Source organism: Rhipicephalus microplus, chromosome X (genome assembly GCF_043290135.1).
Source record: "Rhipicephalus microplus isolate Deutch F79 chromosome X, USDA_Rmic, whole genome shotgun sequence".
NCBI classification, from domain to species: domain Eukaryota; kingdom Metazoa; phylum Arthropoda; class Arachnida; order Ixodida; family Ixodidae; genus Rhipicephalus; species Rhipicephalus microplus.
Genome location: NC_134710.1, coordinates 2,272,618 through 2,293,667, shown reverse-complemented (window position 1 = coordinate 2,293,667; position 21,050 = coordinate 2,272,618). Strand labels below are relative to the sequence as shown.

The 21,050-nt window shown below is 45.8% G+C and overlaps 2 protein-coding genes across 2 annotated transcripts; both read left to right on the top strand.

Annotated features, from left to right (window-relative positions):
- Positions 1-481: 481 nt before the first annotated feature.
- Positions 482-4,612, top strand: LOC119181194 (uncharacterized protein ZSWIM9-like). The gene is made up of 6 exons (XM_075881679.1): positions 482-1,027; positions 1,115-1,347; positions 1,414-3,235; positions 3,333-3,521; positions 3,591-3,699; positions 4,045-4,612. Exons 1-3 carry the CDS (start codon positions 786-788, stop codon positions 2,904-2,906), a joined length of 1,968 nt encoding a protein of 655 aa, XP_075737794.1. The 5' UTR covers positions 482-785; the 3' UTR covers positions 2,907-3,235; positions 3,333-3,521; positions 3,591-3,699; positions 4,045-4,612.
- Positions 4,613-5,435: 823 nt separating this feature from the next.
- Positions 5,436-20,994, top strand: LOC119177377 (uncharacterized). The gene is made up of 5 exons (XM_075881680.1): positions 5,436-5,732; positions 5,799-5,862; positions 7,405-7,507; positions 19,083-19,594; positions 20,880-20,994. Exons 3-5 carry the CDS (start codon positions 7,416-7,418, stop codon positions 20,960-20,962), a joined length of 687 nt encoding a protein of 228 aa, XP_075737795.1. The 5' UTR covers positions 5,436-5,732; positions 5,799-5,862; positions 7,405-7,415; the 3' UTR covers positions 20,963-20,994.
- Positions 20,995-21,050: the final 56 nt, after the last annotated feature.

The following is a 21,050-nucleotide window of genomic DNA, read 5'->3' as shown; positions in this document are numbered from 1 at the left end:
AGAACACCACTGCGTAGAGACGTAAAGGAATGGACACCCGGTCAGATACCTTTTTTCTCTGTAGAGCAGGAATGCATGCCATTCATTCTTTTCTGCACACGAACAAAGCCGCAGCTGCAAAGGCATGGCCCTCGAGATCTGTACTTATTGGCATTGTGTTGCAGGGACTCGGAGATGGCCATTGCTGTTCACATGAGTTGTAAAACCTTTTTTTTTTCGTTATGAAAAACAAAATCTGCATACCTACACATATTGCAAACAATTATTTAAGAAGGCTTCATTTGGCTTGAAAAGTTTTAAATACGCTTGATTGTTATTTTAAAATATTTATATAGTGACTCGTTAGTGCTGTCATCTGAACACTTATTTTGGTTAGGCTTGTAAATGAGCAGTTGCAACAGGCCTTGTTGCACTGCGGGCTCACCACCAGCTTCACGCAAAAACATGTGCAGCAAGTCCGCGGTTATATAATGAGTAATGCTGCACGCACGACGTCGTGAGCGCAGACCGGAAAAGGCTGCACGCACGACGCGGCATAGTAGCGACATCTAGCGGGTGACGACGGTGACGATGCTACTAGCACATGACTAGAACGTGGCGGCCCGAAACGCCACCGACGCCACGCCGGCCACGCTCACGCGTAGTCAACACAGCTGTGTCAGTAGTGGTTGTGCGCAAACCGCACAGACCCCTCGGCGGCGTTTATCACTCACCTTTCACGCGCGTGCCTGCGGTCTCTGTGGCGGTGCGCGTTAAGGAGCAGGCAGCGTGCGAGTTTCGAAGACATGGACGAAGGCGCGAAGTTCGACAGCTTCGTCGAGTTTGACCGAGCATTCAGAGATTTTCAAGTGACTACGAACACTCTTTTTGTCACAAAGGCAAGCAAGACTGTGGACATTGTGAACTCCCGGCTTTCTGCCGGTCTAACTAAGCTCGATGCAAAGTTAAAATTTGCGAACATAACCTATGCTTGCAAGCACGGTGGTGCCGTGAGAAAGACAGGGAGTGGAATTCGTCCGCAACAAAGGTAAGCGCTTCCACTCTCGCCTTGAATGAAGGTGCCCCATTCGCAGAGCGTGAACTTTGGAGCTGAAAAACTTCTCTCTTCTCCTAGGACTATGAAGAAGGACTGCCCAGCCAAAATTATCGTTGCGGCGCGCCGGGCCAGCCAACAGCTAGAAGTCACGGCTGTCAACCTCGAGCACAACCACGAGGTCAGCCCGGAAACCTATAAGGCGTACTCGGAGTGTCGCCAGCTGAACGAGGAGGGGGTGAACTTCGTTAGGCCCCTAATAGAGCTGAATGTCCGTCCTAACCTCATCGTGGAGAAGCTGAGACAGGAAACACGTAAGAAAAGTTTTTTTTTCTTGCGAGATTAGTCGTTTAATTGACTTCTTTATTTTGTTTATGCAGGGAAAGCAGTAATCGCCAAAGACATACACAACCTGAAGTGTGCGCGGCGAGGCCAGGATGAGGCGACCCAGTTAATGGAGGAGCTGAACTACTGCAAAGCGAAATATGGCGCGAAAGTACTTCCCATCACAGATGAAAACAAGGAATTGCAGATCCTGTTCTTCCAGACCCCACACATGCAGCAGGCATTCAAGTGCTTCCCAGAAGTCCTCCTCCTTGATGCAACATACTGCACGAACAAGCTGCGCATGCCTCTTTTCGTAATGGTCGTACAAGATAAGTCCGGCTTGAGTCATGTTGTCGCGTATGCATTTGTGGCATCTGAACAGCAACATGTAGTTACTAGTCTTTTAGAGATCTTTGTCCAAGAAAACTCTGCAGCAACGAATACAAAAGTTGTGGTCATAGACAAAGATTTCACTGAAGTGAACGCTGTCAAAGCAGCCTTCCCAGGTTCCCCAGCAGTGCAACTGTGTGAGTTTCACGTGAAGAAGGCCTTCCAAACAGCTGCTGCACAGCTCGGAAAGTCACCTGATGAACGCAAGCGTTTGTTGGGTAGCTTTAGTGAAATGCTGCATGCTCCCACGCCACAGAAATATGATGACGCAAAAGCTGAATTTGAAAGGTATGCCAGTTCAGAAGCCACCAGCTATTTCGCAAAAAACTGGAGCAACATCACAGAGATGTGGGTACGGTACCATTGTGATCAAGAGTTCACAGAAGGCAACAATACCAACAACCGTGTTGAATCTCGCAATGCGAAGATAAAAAATGTTCTCTCGTCATCCTCAAAACTTCATGAAGCTCTTCGTGGCCTCTTAAAGTTGTCTACAAGCTTGTCCCAAGAAGCACATCACAAGACCATACTTCTGAAGATCTGCGACTTCTACAGCTATGAAGGACATGAAGGTGTGCAGGAGCAGTGTCGCAAAGTTCTCACACCGTATGCCTGCAAGCTATTGAGCAATGAGCTGGTGAAGCTTCGTGATGAACCTCGAGAGGTTAAAATGTTGTCGCCACGTACCTATGCCGTGTTTTCTACATCTACTGATGTCTGGCATGATGTTTCCTTCGAAAAACATTCATGCAGCTGTACCACGTATAAAAAGATGAAGCTGCTTTGCCAGCACATGCTCGCAGTTTGTGCTAGATTTGACGTCAAACTATGTCTGGAGGAAGCTGTGAGCAGACGATGGTTCAAATCATATCATCTGGAGTTTCTTGGAACCACTGCAGATAACCATGAACAAGATGACATTGACTCTGAGTCCACGACGGAGAGCTCTGCAGAAATACAAGCTCTGTCAATGCCAGGGCCTTCCTTTCAGAAAATGAACAGAAATCAGCGTTTCAATTATGCAATGCGAATGCTTAAGGCTATCGCAGACAATTTGGCTGACTGCCAGCCAGACGTCTTTGCAGCAAGACTCGGTTTCTTAGTCTGTGAACGCAGCCTGGCTAAGGCAAGAAGATGTGGCACTGAGCCATCATGAAAAGGACAAGGTGCAAGCACCAGAAAATTCTACTGCACAAGATGTTTGCTCGGCAGATATGTTGCATGCTGATGAAGAGCAGCAGCTGCTCGACAACAATCAGCCCAGTGGATCTATCGAGCCCTTGATCAGCAGCAGTGAGACTGGAAGCTCTACAAACCAAGAGAGCACCACATCCACCTTTTTAATCGAAATAAGACTTCCCCATGTCAAGAGCCAAGGCCGTCCAAATAAGCGGGTGCTGCAGAACAGGTTCAAGCGACCAAGAGAACAAGATGATGGCAGACCTGTGCCATTTAGGCAGCTAACTGAGAAGTCCCAAACAAAATGTAAGGAAGATTGAATTATGCTATTTGATACTTGCGTTTATTCTAATAACTGCACTTGCATAAACTTTGATTTCTTGCATTATGCTTTTTTTCCTAGTGATATTGTCAGGCCTCATTGATGACAGCCTGTGCCAAAGGGTGGTGGATGGTACGTACATCCTACTGTAGGATGACCTGGAAGCTCGTCCCGAAGCCCTCCCCAGTGCTCTGCTGGACTGCAGAGTATCCCTGCCAAAACTTAAAAAATACTTCAGTCCTGACGCATGGGCTCTTTTAAGTTCCTCGGGTAAATGATTCTAACATCTTCAATGCCTTTATGCTTTAAAAATGTGTAATTATTTTCTTTTCTTCCCAGTTGCTATAAAGAAGGAGAAAGAACTGTGGAGTTGTGGCCTGTGCAAGCAGATCGACGATGAGCAAACTAGCATGGTTTGCTGTGACCAATGCCTAGAGTGGTTTCACTGGTGAGGGCATGCTTTCTGGAAACTTCATTGCTAAGTTTGCAAAGGAAAATGTTAAACTGCGTTAAAGAGCGAGTGTTTCTGCCATTTGAATATTTTTTTTCTTCTGGCTAAGGCCCCCTTTCTATAGTTAATGAAAAAACATTGCATTAAAATAATAAAAGAACTATTTCCAACAGTTTCAAGATAAACAGTTGCAAAACTTGTTTTATAATGAATTTCATCATAAAGGGCCACATCTCTTGCTGTCAATTTGCATCAAAATTAGTAGTGGTCCTGGACTTCACTAATTTAATTTAGCATAGTAAGTTATCGATAATTTGCACAGTAAATAAATTTTCATTTCAGGCCATGTGCTGGGACCACAAAAAAAGCTGCGAGGAAGTTGTGGTACTGCACTCAGTGCACTTCAAAGAGTTTCACAGCTGCCTCTGATTGAGTTAATATCGCCTGACAAATACCATGTCCCTGGGGCACTTCTGTTAACTCCAAAGCAATCAAAACCAATAAAATTATTTGCCCCTCTCTGTTTTGTTGAATTTTAGAGGAAGATGCCACAGTATCCTTGGTGGTTTTGACATCTAATATATTCTAGCTTTGTTAATTACTTTGAGAGTCCAAAGTGGTCCGCATAGCAGAATGATGCGAAAGCGCACAGGCAGGCCTAGCTTGCAAGAAATAAGCCAAAAAGACAAAAAAAAAGATTTTCTTTTCACGGCGTCTGGTTTCATTACCAAGCGATTTCGACTGCAGACGTTGCCTCGCGGTTAACACTAAAAACATTTAACGTTTCAGTTGCTTGTCAGTTAACTGTGGCTATCAATCGGAGCCTGTTGTCGAAGGGCGTTTCATCTCCACCCTTGTAGCCAGGGCCGGGGGGTCGTTGACCTCCCCTGCCCCTGGCTACGCCCCTGCTTGAGAGATGATGACTGGCACGGCCGCCTGGATCGGGCGCGCGCGGCGAGACACCGCCGCGCGCCCCCGATCTAGGCGGCCGTGTGACTGGGATCTAATTTGTTTTTCGCGCCGCTTGGGGACACGTTCACACAGTTCAAGTGTCGTGAGAACTTGGCTCCAGTCGTACACGAAATGCATGGATACGTGCTGAGGTTGGGCGCGGGAGAAAAAAAAAAAAAGCCGTGGCGCGGCGTCAAGAGAACTTTGCGTGTGCTTTTGTAGCGAGTGCTGAGGTACAGGCGATGCTAACTGCTTGGTCTAATCGCTCAGTGGTCTGGTGCATGCGCCCGCTTTTCGTTTTAACGCGTTTTCTTTTCTCGATTTTTTTTTTTTCATCGTCAAAGTTGTAAAACTCTTCCAAGGCACAACGTGGCCATAAACGACGTCACTTACTCGGCCTGCCAGAGCGGATACCCGGGCGAGTCCGCGCAGCGAATTTCTATCCTTTCGCGCAGCGCTGTGCGCATCTCAACGGCCAGGACCATACGACAATCTTCTAGTACACTCTAAACCGCCATGAGCTAGATGTCGAGAATTTGCCGCGTCCATGACTGTGCCGCACCGCGCTTTGCGGATCTCAAAGGCCACATTAATTCCACGCTGATCACATGGGATCACACTAAGTCGCGTCGTCACCCGCTAGATGTCGCTACTATGCCGGGTCGTGCGTGCAGCCTTTTCCGGTCTGCGCTCACGACGTCGTGCGTGCAGCATTACTCTTATATAATTGCTGTGTTGGTAGATATTGCGTGAATTGTATACTGATCCTCCTTTGGAATTCGTCTACAGGATAGCTTCCACGTGTCGGGAAGTTCTGCTGCTTTGATCGAGTGGCGGACGATGACTCGCGCGTACGTTGCCTGCTACAGCCACATCGGACGCGCGCCTTCGTGTTCGCTCTGAAAAGTGATTTCTTCCTCCATTTATCGATCACTCGTGTTGTTCGCGTGATTCAATGTCGAGTGTGCTTCCGAAGACAATGCTCGACCCCTGGTGTGACAAGCAGTGACTGATGTTATGCGAGAGCGTGAGCTTTTTGACGGGCGACTGAAGAGTGCACAGCCTATGCCAAAACTTCGGTAAGTTGAAGAATGTCGCTGAACTACGTAACTGGGCTACTTCATTGCGTGACAAATGGTATGCAGGAAGTGATGGCCCGGACGGCTTGTTGGCACAGCGGGGATGACGAACCAGAGACCCGATAGGCAGGTATGTTTTGAGGTGGCTTATTTTATATCACCGTAAGAAAGAGTCGCTGTGTGCGTTGATTGCATGTTTTAGATTCGCGTTGCGCTACGTGAGCTATCGTTCGGTCATGCAAGCCTCTTGTCGTGCTGTCATTCCTTGGCTGTTTACTGCACGTGATTATCCTTTGATCCCTTGTCGCCCTGTAAAAGTGTCTGCATTTAAACATACGGGTGTCGCGAGAGCGGTTCACGTTCACCCAACTTGATAGTTTGTGCGTTTTCACGCGCAAGACAATCACACGACTGGGCACGTAGATAGTAAAATGCACAGCCCTGTCAAGCACACGCGAATGATGTTTTCGTGGCTGCGCTCCGAATCCTTGTGTCAGAAATCCATGTAATTTCTCTATGGTTAGAATTTCACCCTAGCTGCCTCATAAATCTTTTAAGAGAGCTAACTTGAAGTATACGTATTTCAGTAATCTACACTATGTGCTGAAACTAAGAGTACACTCCTACCGCTGCATTGAAGATAGGTTGATATCGAGTGTTAGTAGAAGAATACAGGAATTAAATTTAGGTAATTAAGCTAACACATAACACCCTTTGTTGCAATATTTGTGTAAACTTTTGTTAGCTATATAAATCTTTATTTTCTCCTTGAAGCATACCAGGTGCTTCAAGTTGTATTTCCGTGCTTTCTTTTTTTACATCAGTGTTGTACTGATATCGCCTACTTGCTTGTGTGACGAGGATGTATAACCTATGTGTAGCAGTCAGGGATTTAGTATTTATTTTGTTTTGTGAGGCAGTAAATTAGAAGCAAAAAGAACTTATTCCTGTTTCCAGATGTTGACAGAGAGTTTCAAAGTATCAATATTTTTGCAAAGGGCTTATGTAATAAAAGAAATCCTACAGATAGCTTGTGTGAACAAAAGTCAAACTACATGGTAATTTGCTTCAGAGTACCAACAGTTTGTTTCCTGAATAGCTTACATTTATGATATAATACAATATATATGGCTCGTTCTTAAACACGGCATGTGCGCATAAACCATGCACTCTTTGCAAATATTGTTTTCATCATTTAGATCACCCACACACATGTGCATGCTCTGCATAGTGTTATTACGTAGTTTTGTGAATGCGAAACATTCACTGGCACTCTGTCCATTGTTAGCAAGAAGGAGCTAGTCCAATATTGCCTGTTCTGATTGTGCCATGATCCCTTTATTCAAGTATATACCCTTTAATGTATCAGTATACCGGGTCCCGCGCAACGGGTTGAGAGTCCTCCAGGCAGAGTAAGCTTCACCACTGGGGCAAAATCGTCACAGCCCCTCGAAGCCTGCCTGTACCCTGTTTAGCTACCGGTGGGTAGCCGGCTGGCACTGGGAATCGAACCCCGCACCTCCCGTAGCTGAAGCGGACGCGTACGTGCAATGCCACAGCTATGATTAATGTATCAGTATACGCTTTGCTAAGACATGTTTGGTACTCGCTATCTGTGTGTGATATAACGTTTGTTGTGTGTGAAAGTAATATTTTGTGGTATCTTTTATAGATGTATCAGCTATGGCAGCTGTTCATGGTCCCGACACAGAGGACAGGTTGCAGTGTGCAATTGGAACGGTCTTCCTGCAAGCCCTAACGAGCCTTATTAAGCGGTAGGCATTTCTTTTTGTTACCACAAAGTGATATTTTGGACACATAGCACCTAATGAGGTATAGCATGCACTGTCTTTTAGCTTAGGTGTGGGAAGCCTATGTCCTGCACTTCAGTGCAGTATTTCTTGGACATGGAACATGCATCATTTGGTTTGTAATCCTTGAACATGGAATGTTGCCGGAGCCAATGTTGTGACACTTGGAGGCGTCTTGATAATGGGAACAGCTGTTCCTTGTCACCGCTGTCTTGAGCAAGGCAAGAGTTCTTGTTAAAGGGTTGCACAAAGAAAAACATTCAGCATTGTTTGTTAAACATTAGGTAATATTTAGCTCAATTATAACACAATGATGAGACCGGTGCACTTTAAACAAGATGGGTTATCGCAACGGAAGCACAAAAATTTACGGCATGATGCTCACCCTGTATTTTTTAGTGCTTAGGTTGCAATTAACTATTTTATGTAAAGTTGGGGCACGTGTGCTGCGTCCTCTCTCATGGTCTTTGTGTTACATTGTGCTAAATATCACATAAGTTGGAATGTTGGCTGCAGCGACATTCCCTCTTATAGGATTTGTTGGTCTTTTCAAGTTTCCTCCATCAACATCTATTTTGTTTGGACTGCCATGAAATTGTGTGCAGTGAAATCTTACTTGTAATCATTTTTCACTTATTGTCATGATGATTGCTTTTACCTTAAATTTTTTTGTGGAAATAAAAGATTTTTTAACTAAGTTCTTTTTTTTACAAGTAGAAGTGTCATTCATTTTTTGTGCTTTTTAAAGGGACTGCAAACATCATTGAAGTCTAAAAATTTAATGAATATAAATAAGCACACTTTTGCTATGTGCACACTCTGCCGCAAGAATTCGGCGAATTCGTGTTCAAGGAAGTCACGGGGGTTGTTGTTTTAGCTCGTTTTTGAATTTTCACGTGTATGAGCAGATTTGTGGTACTTTTTTAAGTTCTAGTGCAATCTTGTTTTAAGCAACATCGTGCAACATGAAAGTACTTATTCCTTTCTAACAAAGCCTTCTCAGATAATCCTTATGCCTAAGAGTTTGATCATCTGAATTAGGGACAGCTTTTCTTGAGAGGCAACACATACTCATGTTTCATCACATTGTTTGGAACATGTTCCCACTACAATCTATGACAATACCATGAATGTGTTTATGTAACACGGCTCACGAGACATAGAGGCCTATCATACAGAGAAGTGTAATCTGTGTCATAGTGCCTTGAATAGCCTTGTTGGACTGCAAAGTTAAATTGTTGAATGAATTCATGCTCTTTTGGAAGTACAGTACTCACGGATTGAAATAGGACACTCGGAGCGTGTGGCCAACGGTACATGTGCCACCGCTCGTGGGTGCGCGCAGAACCAATGTGTTACGTTTTGGTATAGGGCGATACGGGGAAGACCTAGGGAGCATGGCTACTCCATCCGATTGCCAAATTGTCGGCCTGTAGTTCTTCACGTGTACACTACCAGGGCAGCGCTGCAAGGCTCACGCACATTCGCATGTCTACCAAACTGGCTCACCGCTGCGCACCACTTTTATTGCCACGACAGCAGACGACCCTCTCATTCTGGGTGCTTAGGCAATGCAGTACGCATGCTGTGCAAGTAAGACGCAGGATTCATTTAGTAGATCGTGCCTTGTGTGCGTTTGTAGACATGATAAACATCTGCACATAAGCATGAAAAGTTTACTTCGTGGTTTCAGTCTCGAAAGAAAGAAAATGTGTGGCATGCTTTCCTTCATGCAAGATGGAAATAATATCATGTATTAGTGTCGTTAAAGCAAACTGCGGCCTATTGTTGAATAAAAATGTGAGAAGCTCGCTCGTTCTTCTGTGGCCGACAGCTCTACAAATGCTTGCCACGTAAAATAGCCGCACTATTCACTGCTTGGGGTGAGACAAGAAAGTACTTAGTTATTGTTTTATTGCTGCATGGAAACAGGCCCGTGGCTGGTGCGTTTCTTTTTCGTTATGATAAAAAGCTTGAAAAACTTTTTATGCTTTTGTACAGCTATTTATTATGTCAACGAGCGCATTTCAGGCACGAAATCTTAGCGGTATCCAATTACTTACTTGCGCAGCCTACGTGCCCCATCGTTGAAGGGCGCCGATCTAAAGCGTTGTCTGCTAGCGTCACAATATAAATGGTTCTCACAGTCCCCATCGATTCGGGCTGCATGCATACAAAAATGCACGAGCCTTGCAGCGTCACGCTGGCAGTGTGCACTTTGTGAACTAAACGCCAACTCTTTAGCGACCAGAAGGAGTAAGCCTGCTCTTTAGCTGTTTTTGCCCTCACTCTATACAACAGTGCGACATCCTGGTTCCGCGAGCACCCATGAGCAGCGATGTGCATTGGCGGCCATGCACTACGAATGTCCTGTTTCAATCCGTGAGTACTGTACATATATGTTGACCATACTGGGCATGTTGGTACGTACTTGTGAGGAAACAGGAGCGCAAGCAAATACATGGACTGCTGCATCCATTATTCTTTCTGTGTCGGCGTCTTAGCTCATGATGCTGTTCACTCCTGAGTGTACATTTTATTTCCTCGCTGAGCTCCTACATACACTCTAAATTGTATTATCTCTGTGATGTAAGGGTTCAGGCAATATTTTTGGCATCTGCACGGTTTAAAATAGCCATGAGTTCAACACTGTGATGTGCTATTTCTTTAAATATTTGAGTAACGCAAGTGTTTGGTCGGGTGAGTAATTCATCGCCTAAAAAATTTTGTAAGGTGCGGCAAATTATCAACAGAGAAAAGGGAGAGGACACAAAGTAGTACTAGCTCGTGTTGTCGCCCTTTTGATTGTGCATGTTTTTTCTGCTGTTGAAAGTTTTCTTTAGAATGAGTTCCTAACCTTGTCCTATCAAGACGTTCAGTAAATGCCAACACAACCGTGTAGATTCTTGTGCTTATTAATGACCAGCGATCAATTTCATAATTTGCAATAATGGCTAGTGAACATGGGCAACTGTGCACTCTAAAGCATGGAGCTAGGTAAAAATATTTCCTTCTTTATAAAGCTTTTATCACCCCTTCAAGGTACCTAAATAATGTATTTTTAGCTATTGAATAATATGCAAAAATAATCAAGGGTACAAAAATGTTTTCCTTGCTTCCTCCGATCTGTTGCTTGTAGAAAGATGCGTACAAATGAGCTGTAACATGTTACAACATGCATATCTGTGTAATATACTGTAGGTTACGAAAAGCACAATTTTTTAATTGTTTTCACTAGAGTTGTGTAGCTGTGTCATCTAGACGTAGCTCTACGTTTCATGTGCCTGTTTGTTGCTCAATTTCATCTTGCACATAGGCGGGCGCATAAGAGTAGGGGCAGCCCCCTTCTCCCCCAACTTGTTAACTAAGACGGGGGCTACAAAATTGGAAGCTTACTTAACCAAGTAAGGGGGAGTGCTGTGGTGAACCTCCCTGCCACCCAAGTGTAGGAAAACCCTGCACACGGCTAAGACTTTGCACCTCTGAGCATAAGCCCTCAATATAGTTCTCTCCCCGCAGGGGCGCCTGCGCAAATAGGCGTTTGGTGTGTAGCGACACCACAGACCCGAGCTAACGGGGGAGTTTTGACTCCCTCCCACGCCTAGCCGTGCGTGGCTTTGCCGTGTCCGGGAAAAAGGGATCCTGGGGGTTGAGCTGACGCTGGGTGATTGGACCTTTAAGGCCCCCTGGCAGAGGCAACACACCCCTTTAGCCCTGGCTTCACGTAGACGGCACCCCCGGATTGACCCGCCTGGGGGGAATCGGGAGTTGCCTTTTCCTGTCTCCCCCTCACATCTTTGTCTTTTCTCTTACTTTAAATCTTTCCTGTCCTCTACTCTCTTCCGTTGACTTCCGTGTTTCCTGGCGGCAAGGGTTAACCCTGTGTGGCTATCCTACCTTGCATACACCATATTCAATTATAGTGGTGGTGTACAGCTGGCGTCTGCAGGGCCTGTGCTTACAGACCCTGCAGCGTCCCCTTGTAGGACTCCATGGTGGGTGGCTGGCGCCGCTGCCGAAAATAAACCTTTTCTTATGGCTAGCTCCTTCCCCCCACTCCCTGATCGCCCTCAGAAAAGAGGGCGCACCGATGAAGTCTTCCAGTTTTTTGGTCACCAAAGAGTATCCTTTCCCCGATTCCACGTTATCCACGCTGACACACCCGGCAAACCAGTGCGAACAATTTCACCTTTTCTTGTTTCAAAGTCTTTGACAGAAATCTTTGGCCCAGGATATAAAGCTTCGAGAATGGCAAGTGGTGACCTCCTGTTGGAGCTCTGCGACCAGAAACAATATGAAAAATTGCCTAATTCCGTGAAATTTGGAGATACCAAATTAATAGTAACCCCACACCGAACCATGAACACCACCCGTGGCGTTGTCTCAGATGATGACCTGTTAGGGCTGACGGAGGCTGAACTCCTGGAGGGTTTCAGCGAACAGAATGTCATAAACGTGAAACGAATTAGGATGAGGCGTGATGGCAAAGACATCCAGACTAAACACCTGATACTTACCTTCAATTCAAGTGTACTGCCCGACTCCGTTGAGGCTGGGTATATCAAGCTTCGAGTGAGGCCATATATACCAAACCCTCTCCGATGTTTCAAATGCCAGCGATTCGGCCACAGTTCACAGAACTGCCGAGACCGCCTAACTTGCGCGAAATGCAGTGCTTCAGTGAAGAGCACACATCAGATGCCTGTGAAAACTCTCTTCACTGTGCGAACTGTAATGGGGAACATGCCGCATACTCGCGGTCATGCCCGTGCTGGAAAAAGGAAAAGTAAATTGTCACAATTAAAGTAAAACAAAACATTTCATTTAAGGAGGCACGAAGGCAGGTGTCCTGCCTACCAGAAACTAGCTTTGCCGAAGTGGCGCGTCAGGGGGCAGCGTCACGACGGCCCTCGGCGCCTGTCTGGAACACGCGTAGTGAGCCAGCGGTGACGCCATCCGCCCCCCGGCGGTTGCAGCCAGTGCTGCTCCGCCATCCAAGAAAGACCCACCAACCTACGGGCTGGGGGCCGCAAAGGTCTTGTCTTTTGAGGCAAGGCCCTCAAAACAAATGCAGCGCTCGCAAGAGCGTGTGTCCAGCGCCTCGCCAGAGGCAATGGACACAACACCGAGTGTGAGGGCGCAGCCAGCGCCTAAGGATCGGCGCGACTCCGTCGACCGATCCAAAAAAGAAAAATCTCGTGTCACGGCCCCTGGAAACGGTCCGTGAGCTATCATTCCATCCTTGAGCACACAGCACAAAACACATCTAAAATGGACACACAGATCTTACAGTGGAATGTGAGAGGACTTCTCCATAACCTCGATGATATTAGAGAACTTCTTAATAAACATACTCCAAAGGTGCTGTGTGTTCAGGAAACACATCTCAAGTCCACACAAACACTTTCTAAAGCAATATGCCATCTTCTGCAAAGACCGTGACGACGCTGCCGTTTCGTTGGGCGGTGTCACTATAATAGTTGATAAAGGTGTTGCCTGTAAGCAATTAAACCTCTGAACTTCTCTTGAGGCAGTTGCTGTCCGAGCAGTGCTGTTCGGGAAGCTACTAACAATTACCTCTATTTACATCCCCTCGTGCTGTCAACTTTCAAAGACACAATTTCAAAGCTTAATTGATGAACTTCCTCCGCCATATATAGTCTGATGATCTAAATGCACATAATCCCCTATGAGGCGACTCCCGTTTAGATGCGCGAGGACGCCTAATAGAACACTTTCTGTTTTCGTCAGGTGCATGTCTACTAAACAAAAAAGAACCAACGTACTATAGCACTACACACAACACATACTCTTCTATAGACCTGAGTATTGTCTCGAGTACATTAATTCCATATCTGGAGTGGTCCGTTCTCAAGAACCCCTTTGGGAGTGACCACTTCCCGATTATGTTGAAGCTAACAAAAGAAGATACATGCTTGCCTGACTTTCCTCGCTGGAACACCAAGTCAGCCAACTGGGAACTATTTCGAGAAATTACATTTTTAGACGGAGATGAGATTGCTGATTTTAACATAGACGATGCTGTAGCATACCTAACAGGTTTATTATTGACGCTGCAGTGAAATGTATCAAGCAAACTAACGGAATTACCAATAAACGTCGCATCCCTTGGTGGAACGACGATTGTCGGAAAGCGCGCAATAGACAAAATAAAGCTTGGAGACTACTCCGAAATTACCCAACGGCTGAAAGCCTTGTCAATTTCAAGCAGGTTAAGTCCCAAGCCAGAAGAACGCGTCGTCTTGCAAAGAAAGAAAGTTGGAATAGGTACATCTCCGGTATAAATTCTTACACCGATGAAACGAAGGTTTGGAATAGGGTAAACAAGTTATTGGGTCGGGAGTCACACCCCCTACCTTTGGTAAGTAGCCGAGAGGAGAGTCTGGAGGAGCAGGCGGACTGCCTGGGCAAACACTTTGAATACGTCTCAAGTGCATCGCACTACACAGAAACGTTATTAAGATTGAAAGAACACGAAGAGCGGCAACCCCTTAAATGTAAACGTCTATCCAGGGAGGCTTACAACTGCCCATTTTCATTAGCTGAACTTAAGGCATCTCTTGCGCACTGCAACAACTCGGCGCCAGGTGGCGATCGTATAATGTACGAAATGATCAAGTATCTTCACCCAGAAGCACTAAAAACACTCCTAACCCTCTTCAATAGCATGTGGGAAGCTGTATATATTCCATTGTCATGGAAAGAAGTGATAGTCATCCCGGTATTTAAACAAGGCAAAGACCCGTCCTTGGCCGCCAGCTACAGGCCAATAGCGTTAACAAGCTCTTTATGCAAACTATATGAGAAAATGTTAAACCGCCGCTTAACCCACTTTCTAGAAAGTAACAGTATACTAGACCCCTTTCAGTGTGGTTTCAGAGAGGGGAGGTCGACAGTAGACCACCTTGTTCACATAGAGACATATATCAGAGATGCATTTATTCATAGGTAGTTTGTACTTTCGGTATTCTTAGACCTGGAGAAAGCGTAGGATACCACATGGCGATTTGGGATTCTACGCGATCTTGCCGCCATGGGCATCCATGGGAACATGTTAAACACAATTGAAAGCTATTTGTCTAATCGAACCTTTCGCGTAAAAGTGGGAAATGCTCTCTCTTGATCTTTTACCCAGGAGACTGGTGTTCCGCAAGGGGGCGTGCTTAGTTGCACACTCTTCCTTGTAAAAATGAACTCCCTGCAGTCAGTAATTCCAAGCATGATGTTTTATTCCGTGTATGTAGATGATGTGCAGATGAGTTTCAAATCATGCAATTTATCTATCTGCGAACGACAAGTGCAGCTTGGAATAAATAAATTCTCTAAATGGGTGGATGAGAATGGTTTTAAAATAAACACCCAGAAAAGTACTTGCCTACTCTTCTCCAACAAACAAGGGGTAATGCCACTACCAAATATTGCGATCAAGGGAGAAAAACTCTCTGTGAGCAACGAGCATAAATTCCTGGGAATCACTTTAGATTCTAAGCTCACGTTTATACCCCATATTAAACATGTAAAAATGAAATGTCTGAAAGCGATGAACCCCCTAAAGCTCCTATCACGTACAACATGGGGTAGTGATCGGAAGTGTCTCTTGAACTTGTACAAAAGCCTTGTCTGGTCGCGCCTTGATTATGCCTCTATAATTTATCATTCCGCAACGCCAAGTGCTTTGAAAATCCTAGACCCCGTTCACCATCTGGGTATCCGACTGGCAACCGGGGCCTTCAGGACAAGTCCGATCCAGAGTCTCTATGTAGAGTCGAATCTGTGGTCACTTCACCTGCAGTGATCCTATAGCAGTTTCACTTATTTTATAAAGGTACACGCAAACATAAAGCATCCTTCTTATTCAGCTATAAACGATATGACTGCTGCCACCCTCTACCATTATCGACCCGCAGCGAGAAAGCCGTTCTCTTTGCGTGTGAGAAGCTTGAGTGAGGAAATGGGTGTTCCGCTGCTAGAACTTTGTCCTATGCCCACAACAAAACGTTTACCGCGCCGTGGCAGTGGCAGCTCATACATTGTGACATTTCATTTGCCGAGATCACTAAACACGCACCAGAAGCACATATTAAAATGCATTTCCGACAACTCCAGTCTAACTACTTATGCGTAGAGTTTTATACTGACGCTTCTAAGTCGCATGCAGGGGTGGCTTATGCAGCCGTCGGACCATCCTTCTCGGAATCCGGTGTGCTGCACCCGGAAACAAGTATATTTTACGGCTGAGAGTTATGCACTATTGTCCGCTGTGAAGCATATACGGAAATGAAACATAAAAAAATAAATTATATTCACAGACTCGTTAAGTGTCGTAAATGCATGAAGATCCCTTTTCAGATTCAGAAATCTGGTAATAATTGAGCTGTATTCCGTTCTGTGTACAGCGTATATGTCCAACCAGCATGTTACTATTTGCTGGGTACCTGGCCATAGAAGTATCGAGGGCAATGTGTTAGCTGACCAAATGGCCACGTCAATTATATTGCGCGTCGTTAACCCCACTGCTACTGTCCCTGCAACAGATCTAAAACCCTTCCTACGTAAAAAACTGCGAAACCACTGGCAACGCTTGTGGGACACAGAAATAAATAATAAGCTTCATTTGATTAAGCCGCGGTTGGGTTACTGGCCCTCCGCTACAAGAACACGGCGAACTGATGTCCTATTCTGTTGCCTCAGAATAGGACACACTTATGGTACCCATAGCTTTCTTTTGACTGGCAATGAACCTCCTACTTGTGGTAGATGTGGCGACAGGCTAACCGTCCTCCACGTCCTCCTGGAGTGTGCGGAAGCTGAAAGGGAGAGAAAGAAATATTTTGCTTTAGCATACCGCTATAATCTTCCTTTACATCCGATTATGTTTCTCGGTGAAGAGCCGCTTTTTGATGCAAAATCAGTTTTAAGGTTTTTAAAGGATGTAGTATTGAATGTTTTTAGCCCAACAGGTTCATAGCGCTTCCTCTGTTTAGAGGATGCCGCTGTGATAGCAGCTTTCAACGAGCCCAGGCCTCCATGCTCTTGTATTAAGGGCTCTGTCGAGGCACTGGTGCTCCATGCCAAGTTTTTATTTCACATACTTATCACTTTTAAACCATTTTATGTCTCCATTGTTTGCATCATTTGTCATTGTCATAATTTTACTATATGTATATTTTTACGCACCTACAGCGACTGTTTTTTAGGCCCATTTACAGCCACGTCACATCTGTTTTATCTACACTGCACATCCCACAGTTCATTATCATCGCTCTGGCGCTCTTTGGCCATATGTGGCCCTTGCGCCAATAAACTCCACTAATCAATCAATCAATATAGTTCTCAGTTAAAGAAGAGGGATTTTAATGTGGAAGCTTTGTGTAAAACAAAGTTGTGGAATATAGACCCACTGTTGCATGCCGTAGTCATACGTTGCGTGCCATTGGAATCGTCAAAGGAGGTTATTCTGCAATATTGCCTTAGAGAAGCTGACTCAGCTGATTCCTCTGTTTGTGATAGCTGGCTTCTCTCCAATTACTGATCAATCGGCAGCCCTCTGAACTGATGTATAGTGGTTAGTTTTTTTTTCGACGCAGCATGAAGTCAAGGCTATGTGGTTCGACATTGAACCCAGAGGGATTATTTAATATAACTGATAAATGTATATCACTATTTAAAAAAGGCATAACTCATCAATTGTAATGTCTATTCATGTGCTGCGCTAAAATGTATGCTTCAGCGCCTTCTAAGTTTTTATGTTCTCTCTTGCAGGTTTTAAATACAGCAGCGGTGCCACCACGACGGTGCTATAAAAGACCCTATCATCAGTGCAAAGTCAAAAATTAAATACAAATGCAGTTATTCCTGGAAATGTCTCATTTGGTGTTTCTTTGTTTGTACTTATAAAACAGGACTTTCGCAAGAATTGTAAACAAGGACGAACTAGCCGTATTTATTGTCCTATCCGAACTGAATTGCTTGACAATGTAATGCGTGTTTCCAAATGCAAGCATTATATACTTGCAGCATTATTTATCGGCTTCAAAAGATTCTGATGTGTAAAAAACTATGATCTGTTTGGTGGGAGTGGTCTGATGGTATTTCCTTTACAATCCTATAATTTGTGCATACTTTCATTTTAATAATGAAGCGATTTATTGATCTGCTTTTCAGCAAATGTTCTGTTGATGGCATAGGCCCTTAGTCTACAACACGACGTTTGATGTCAACCTAATGCATATGCTCAATAGCACTTCACTAGACAACGTCCATCAGAAACTCAGATGTCAGGACTCTATAGACTAACGCTAGTCAATGGTCATCAGAAACTCTCATGTCGGGCCTCTATAGACTTGCACTAGACTATAGTCATCAGAAACTCTAATGTCATAACTCTATAGATTAACAGTGGCCAATCACTACTAGACTCACATTAGGTACGCATTAGGAAAGCGCATTAGACTGACATTAAACAGTTTAAAGATTGTGATGTCGAATGACATTAGCCTGTTTATAGAAGTACATTAAATTTTTTCATAAGGGACTCTCTAGTAAGCGTCGTATTCTTGGTATTACGAAAAAGCCATTCCCTAAATCGAGTAACCTCGTTTTAGATGCGAAGCTTGTTATGGTAGAGCACAATCCAGCGGGCGGCGTGACCACATTCCCTACGCATTGGTGTTCTCTCCACCTCTCTCTCCTCTCCTACGCTTCCCCCTCTCGCCTCGCATTGGAGGCAGCGCCTGCCACCCTACCAACGCTCCCCCCCCCTCTCTCTCCTTTAGGCATCCGTATACCTGCGCGTTTGCATGCCCGGTGAGAGATGACCATTGCGCATGCGCGCGCCCTCCTGTCTTTTGTTTGCCCTATCTCTCACCCTGCAACGCCGACGCAGGCAGTGGGTAGTCTATGCTCGCTTCCCCTTCTAGAGATCCGTCTTCGTGGCCATTATGCCCCCTCCTCTCCTACGCCCCCCTTTCTCACCTCGAAACGCTGACGCAGGCACCGTTTGCTGTGTGTGGGTTTGGAAAAAGTGAGTAACGATTTAGAGTACCAGGTACTCTACTATGGGAGAGCATTAAGCAGGGTCTGCTAGAGTTTCTTAATTGAAAACAAGGACTGCTCGAGCTGCAAAGCCGTTCACTGGCCATCCCGTACACTGGATCTTGACCTCCAAGGTAGTTCCGGTTGAAGATTTCTCCCGTGTGTTCTTGGACCATAAATATTCGCAAAATGCGCGTTAACTAAAAATGGACTGCCGGTCTCTGTAATCAATAAGAGTCGTCTTTCTCTCATTGCCCATTATCAGTGATTGGCATGTTACAGTAGGAAATGCCGATCCATCACTGCACGCTTTGCACCTCTCCAGATTTCTATCCTGCGCAACGCCGCGATGAGCGCGAGCGACAATGCGGCCGCCAGTGTAAGCTTTGGCGCCTGCTGCTTCGCATCTACACATAGTTCTCTTTATCGGGAGATGGTGCAATTTATTTATACTTCCACACTTCATGACCTTGACTCCCCGCAGGCATTTCGCGTCCGGAGACGGTGCCAACGTCCGTCCACCAGACACTCGGCTCTCAACCTGGGGCGTGGAGTCCCGGCTCCCGGGCTGGATCTCAGAGTGGGACCTCCGCGATGCCGACTGCTCAAAGGGCACCCATCGGACCAAGCAGAGTCCCTTCAGGTCCTGCCCCGGTTCCCGACCATCCAAGACGGCTCGGTTGCAGCGCAAGGCGACCGCGGTGGCGGCGACCGCAGAGGCGATGCCTCACCGACGCCACTCATACGAGGACAACTTCGTGAACCGGCAGAGCCAGGACCTAGCCCGGTTAAGCCTCACAGAGGAAAGGGACGAGGTCGTCGTCTCCGCCACCGACGACGAAGACGCGAAGGAGATGAACGGCATGGATGAAGTCACTTCGCAGAAGGCCATTGTCGTCTACGCTGACGGGGACGGCCATGGATCTCGTGTGGGACGAAGAGTGAGAGGGGACGTGCGTCAGCGCAGCGCACGCAGCGTGTGCCTAGCTACCGCAGGTACCACAGGTAGATTGCGTTGAGCGCCCGCAGCAGCTCTGCGGACGCAGGCTTCTGGGTGTCTCTGATGGATGTCGAATGGGTAATAGGAAGCCAATCGCACCTAGCATGAGGCGACAAGGAAATCTATGTGGATTTCTCAGAAAAAGGAAAGCTCGCGAAAAAGGAGTTGGATGAAAATTACTTTTAGTCCGGGTATCAAACCCGAGCATACTCGGGTTCGGTCCTCCAACCCGGGTCTTTGCGGGGCTGTCACTCCAAGCAGTCGAGGAATTCACGGTGCGAGGACGAGTTAGAACTCGCACTCGAAACACGTGGTCACAAAACATTGCAAATTGCTAATGACTGACAAGCGACCGCTAGTAGATTTACTGCAGTCAGTGGAGCTGAAAACGGATGGTTATGCCTGTCACTTACTCTTCCCGCCACCTTACGAGGCTCCGCAGAAGCCACTAGCGAGATATTTCCAATGGCTGCCTGTGTTTGCAGAGCTGCGGCGGACGCCCCCAACGAAAATGTCTGTATAGTCACGACCATTCAATATTCTCGATGAGGCCACATTTAGAGTCTCATCAACTCGTGCACACACATTCACTGTCGCTCTAGAGCTCACTCACACTAACCAGGCGCAGCTGTGCGTGGATATCGGTGCCTCGTTTTAGGTATCGACACCTGCATTCGCTTGCACTTACACTTATGTCTACTCACACGAAAGGAACTTGGCAACGCTCGGGATCTCGTTTGCCACACTCACCCCATTACATTATAATTTATTGATATGTGGAGTTTAACGTCCCAAAACCACTATATGATTATGAGAGACGCCGTAGTGGAGGGCTCCGGAAATTTCGACCAGCTGGGGTTCTTTAACGTGCACCCAAATCTGAGCACACGGGCCTACAACATTACCGCCTATTTCACTATCATAACTCTACTCTCATGATAGTATTCACTTTTCAAACAAGGAGTAATAATTAAACGTGAGCAAGCAAAGAGATAGCGAAACGTGTCATAATAAATAATGGCTGTTAATGTTGACCAATAGACCGCCTGATGTTTTCTAGCTAACTACAGTCGTACACAACATGACAATGCAGGACACTATCCTGCCTTTGTTTCTTTTTTTTTTCACGTTTGCTCCTCACAAAAAAAAAAGGTGCAAAGTAATGATGTTGAATAGTTGTTATACCATTGACTCAAGTTGGCTATTGCTCTTCAGAGAGCAACGCTCTCTTCATTCTACCTCAGTGCAATGACTGCCTAACAATTTTTCTCTGACTCACAGGTATACAGCGGACAAGGCCGAAGCGCACGGCCTACAACATCTGCCTGGCGACATTTTCCAAACAACAAATCGTGCGAGCTTAAGCAGCTATCAATAAACAAATATTTCGGATGGCTCTCGGGGGTTGTATATGCGTGGTATTACGTATCTAAGGTCGAGAGAAATTGAATT

Excerpts from the sequence above, each read along its gene's own strand:
- LOC119181194 (XM_075881679.1), top strand. The coding sequence starts at position 786 with ATGGACGAAGGCGCGAAGTTCGACAGCTTCGTCGAGTTTGACCGAGCA. Across the intron at positions 1,028-1,114 it reads GGAATTCGTCCGCAACAAAG|GACTATGAAGAAGGACTGCC; the intron begins GTAAGCGCTTCC and ends CTCTTCTCCTAG. Across the intron at positions 1,348-1,413 it reads GAAGCTGAGACAGGAAACAC|GGAAAGCAGTAATCGCCAAA; the intron begins GTAAGAAAAGTT and ends TTGTTTATGCAG.
- LOC119177377 (XM_075881680.1), top strand. The coding sequence starts at position 7,416 with ATGGCAGCTGTTCATGGTCCCGACACAGAGGACAGGTTGCAGTGTGCA. Across the intron at positions 7,508-19,082 it reads CTAACGAGCCTTATTAAGCG|GCATTTCGCGTCCGGAGACG; the intron begins GTAGGCATTTCT and ends GACTCCCCGCAG. Across the intron at positions 19,595-20,879 it reads CGTGTGCCTAGCTACCGCAG|GTATACAGCGGACAAGGCCG; the intron begins GTACCACAGGTA and ends TCTGACTCACAG.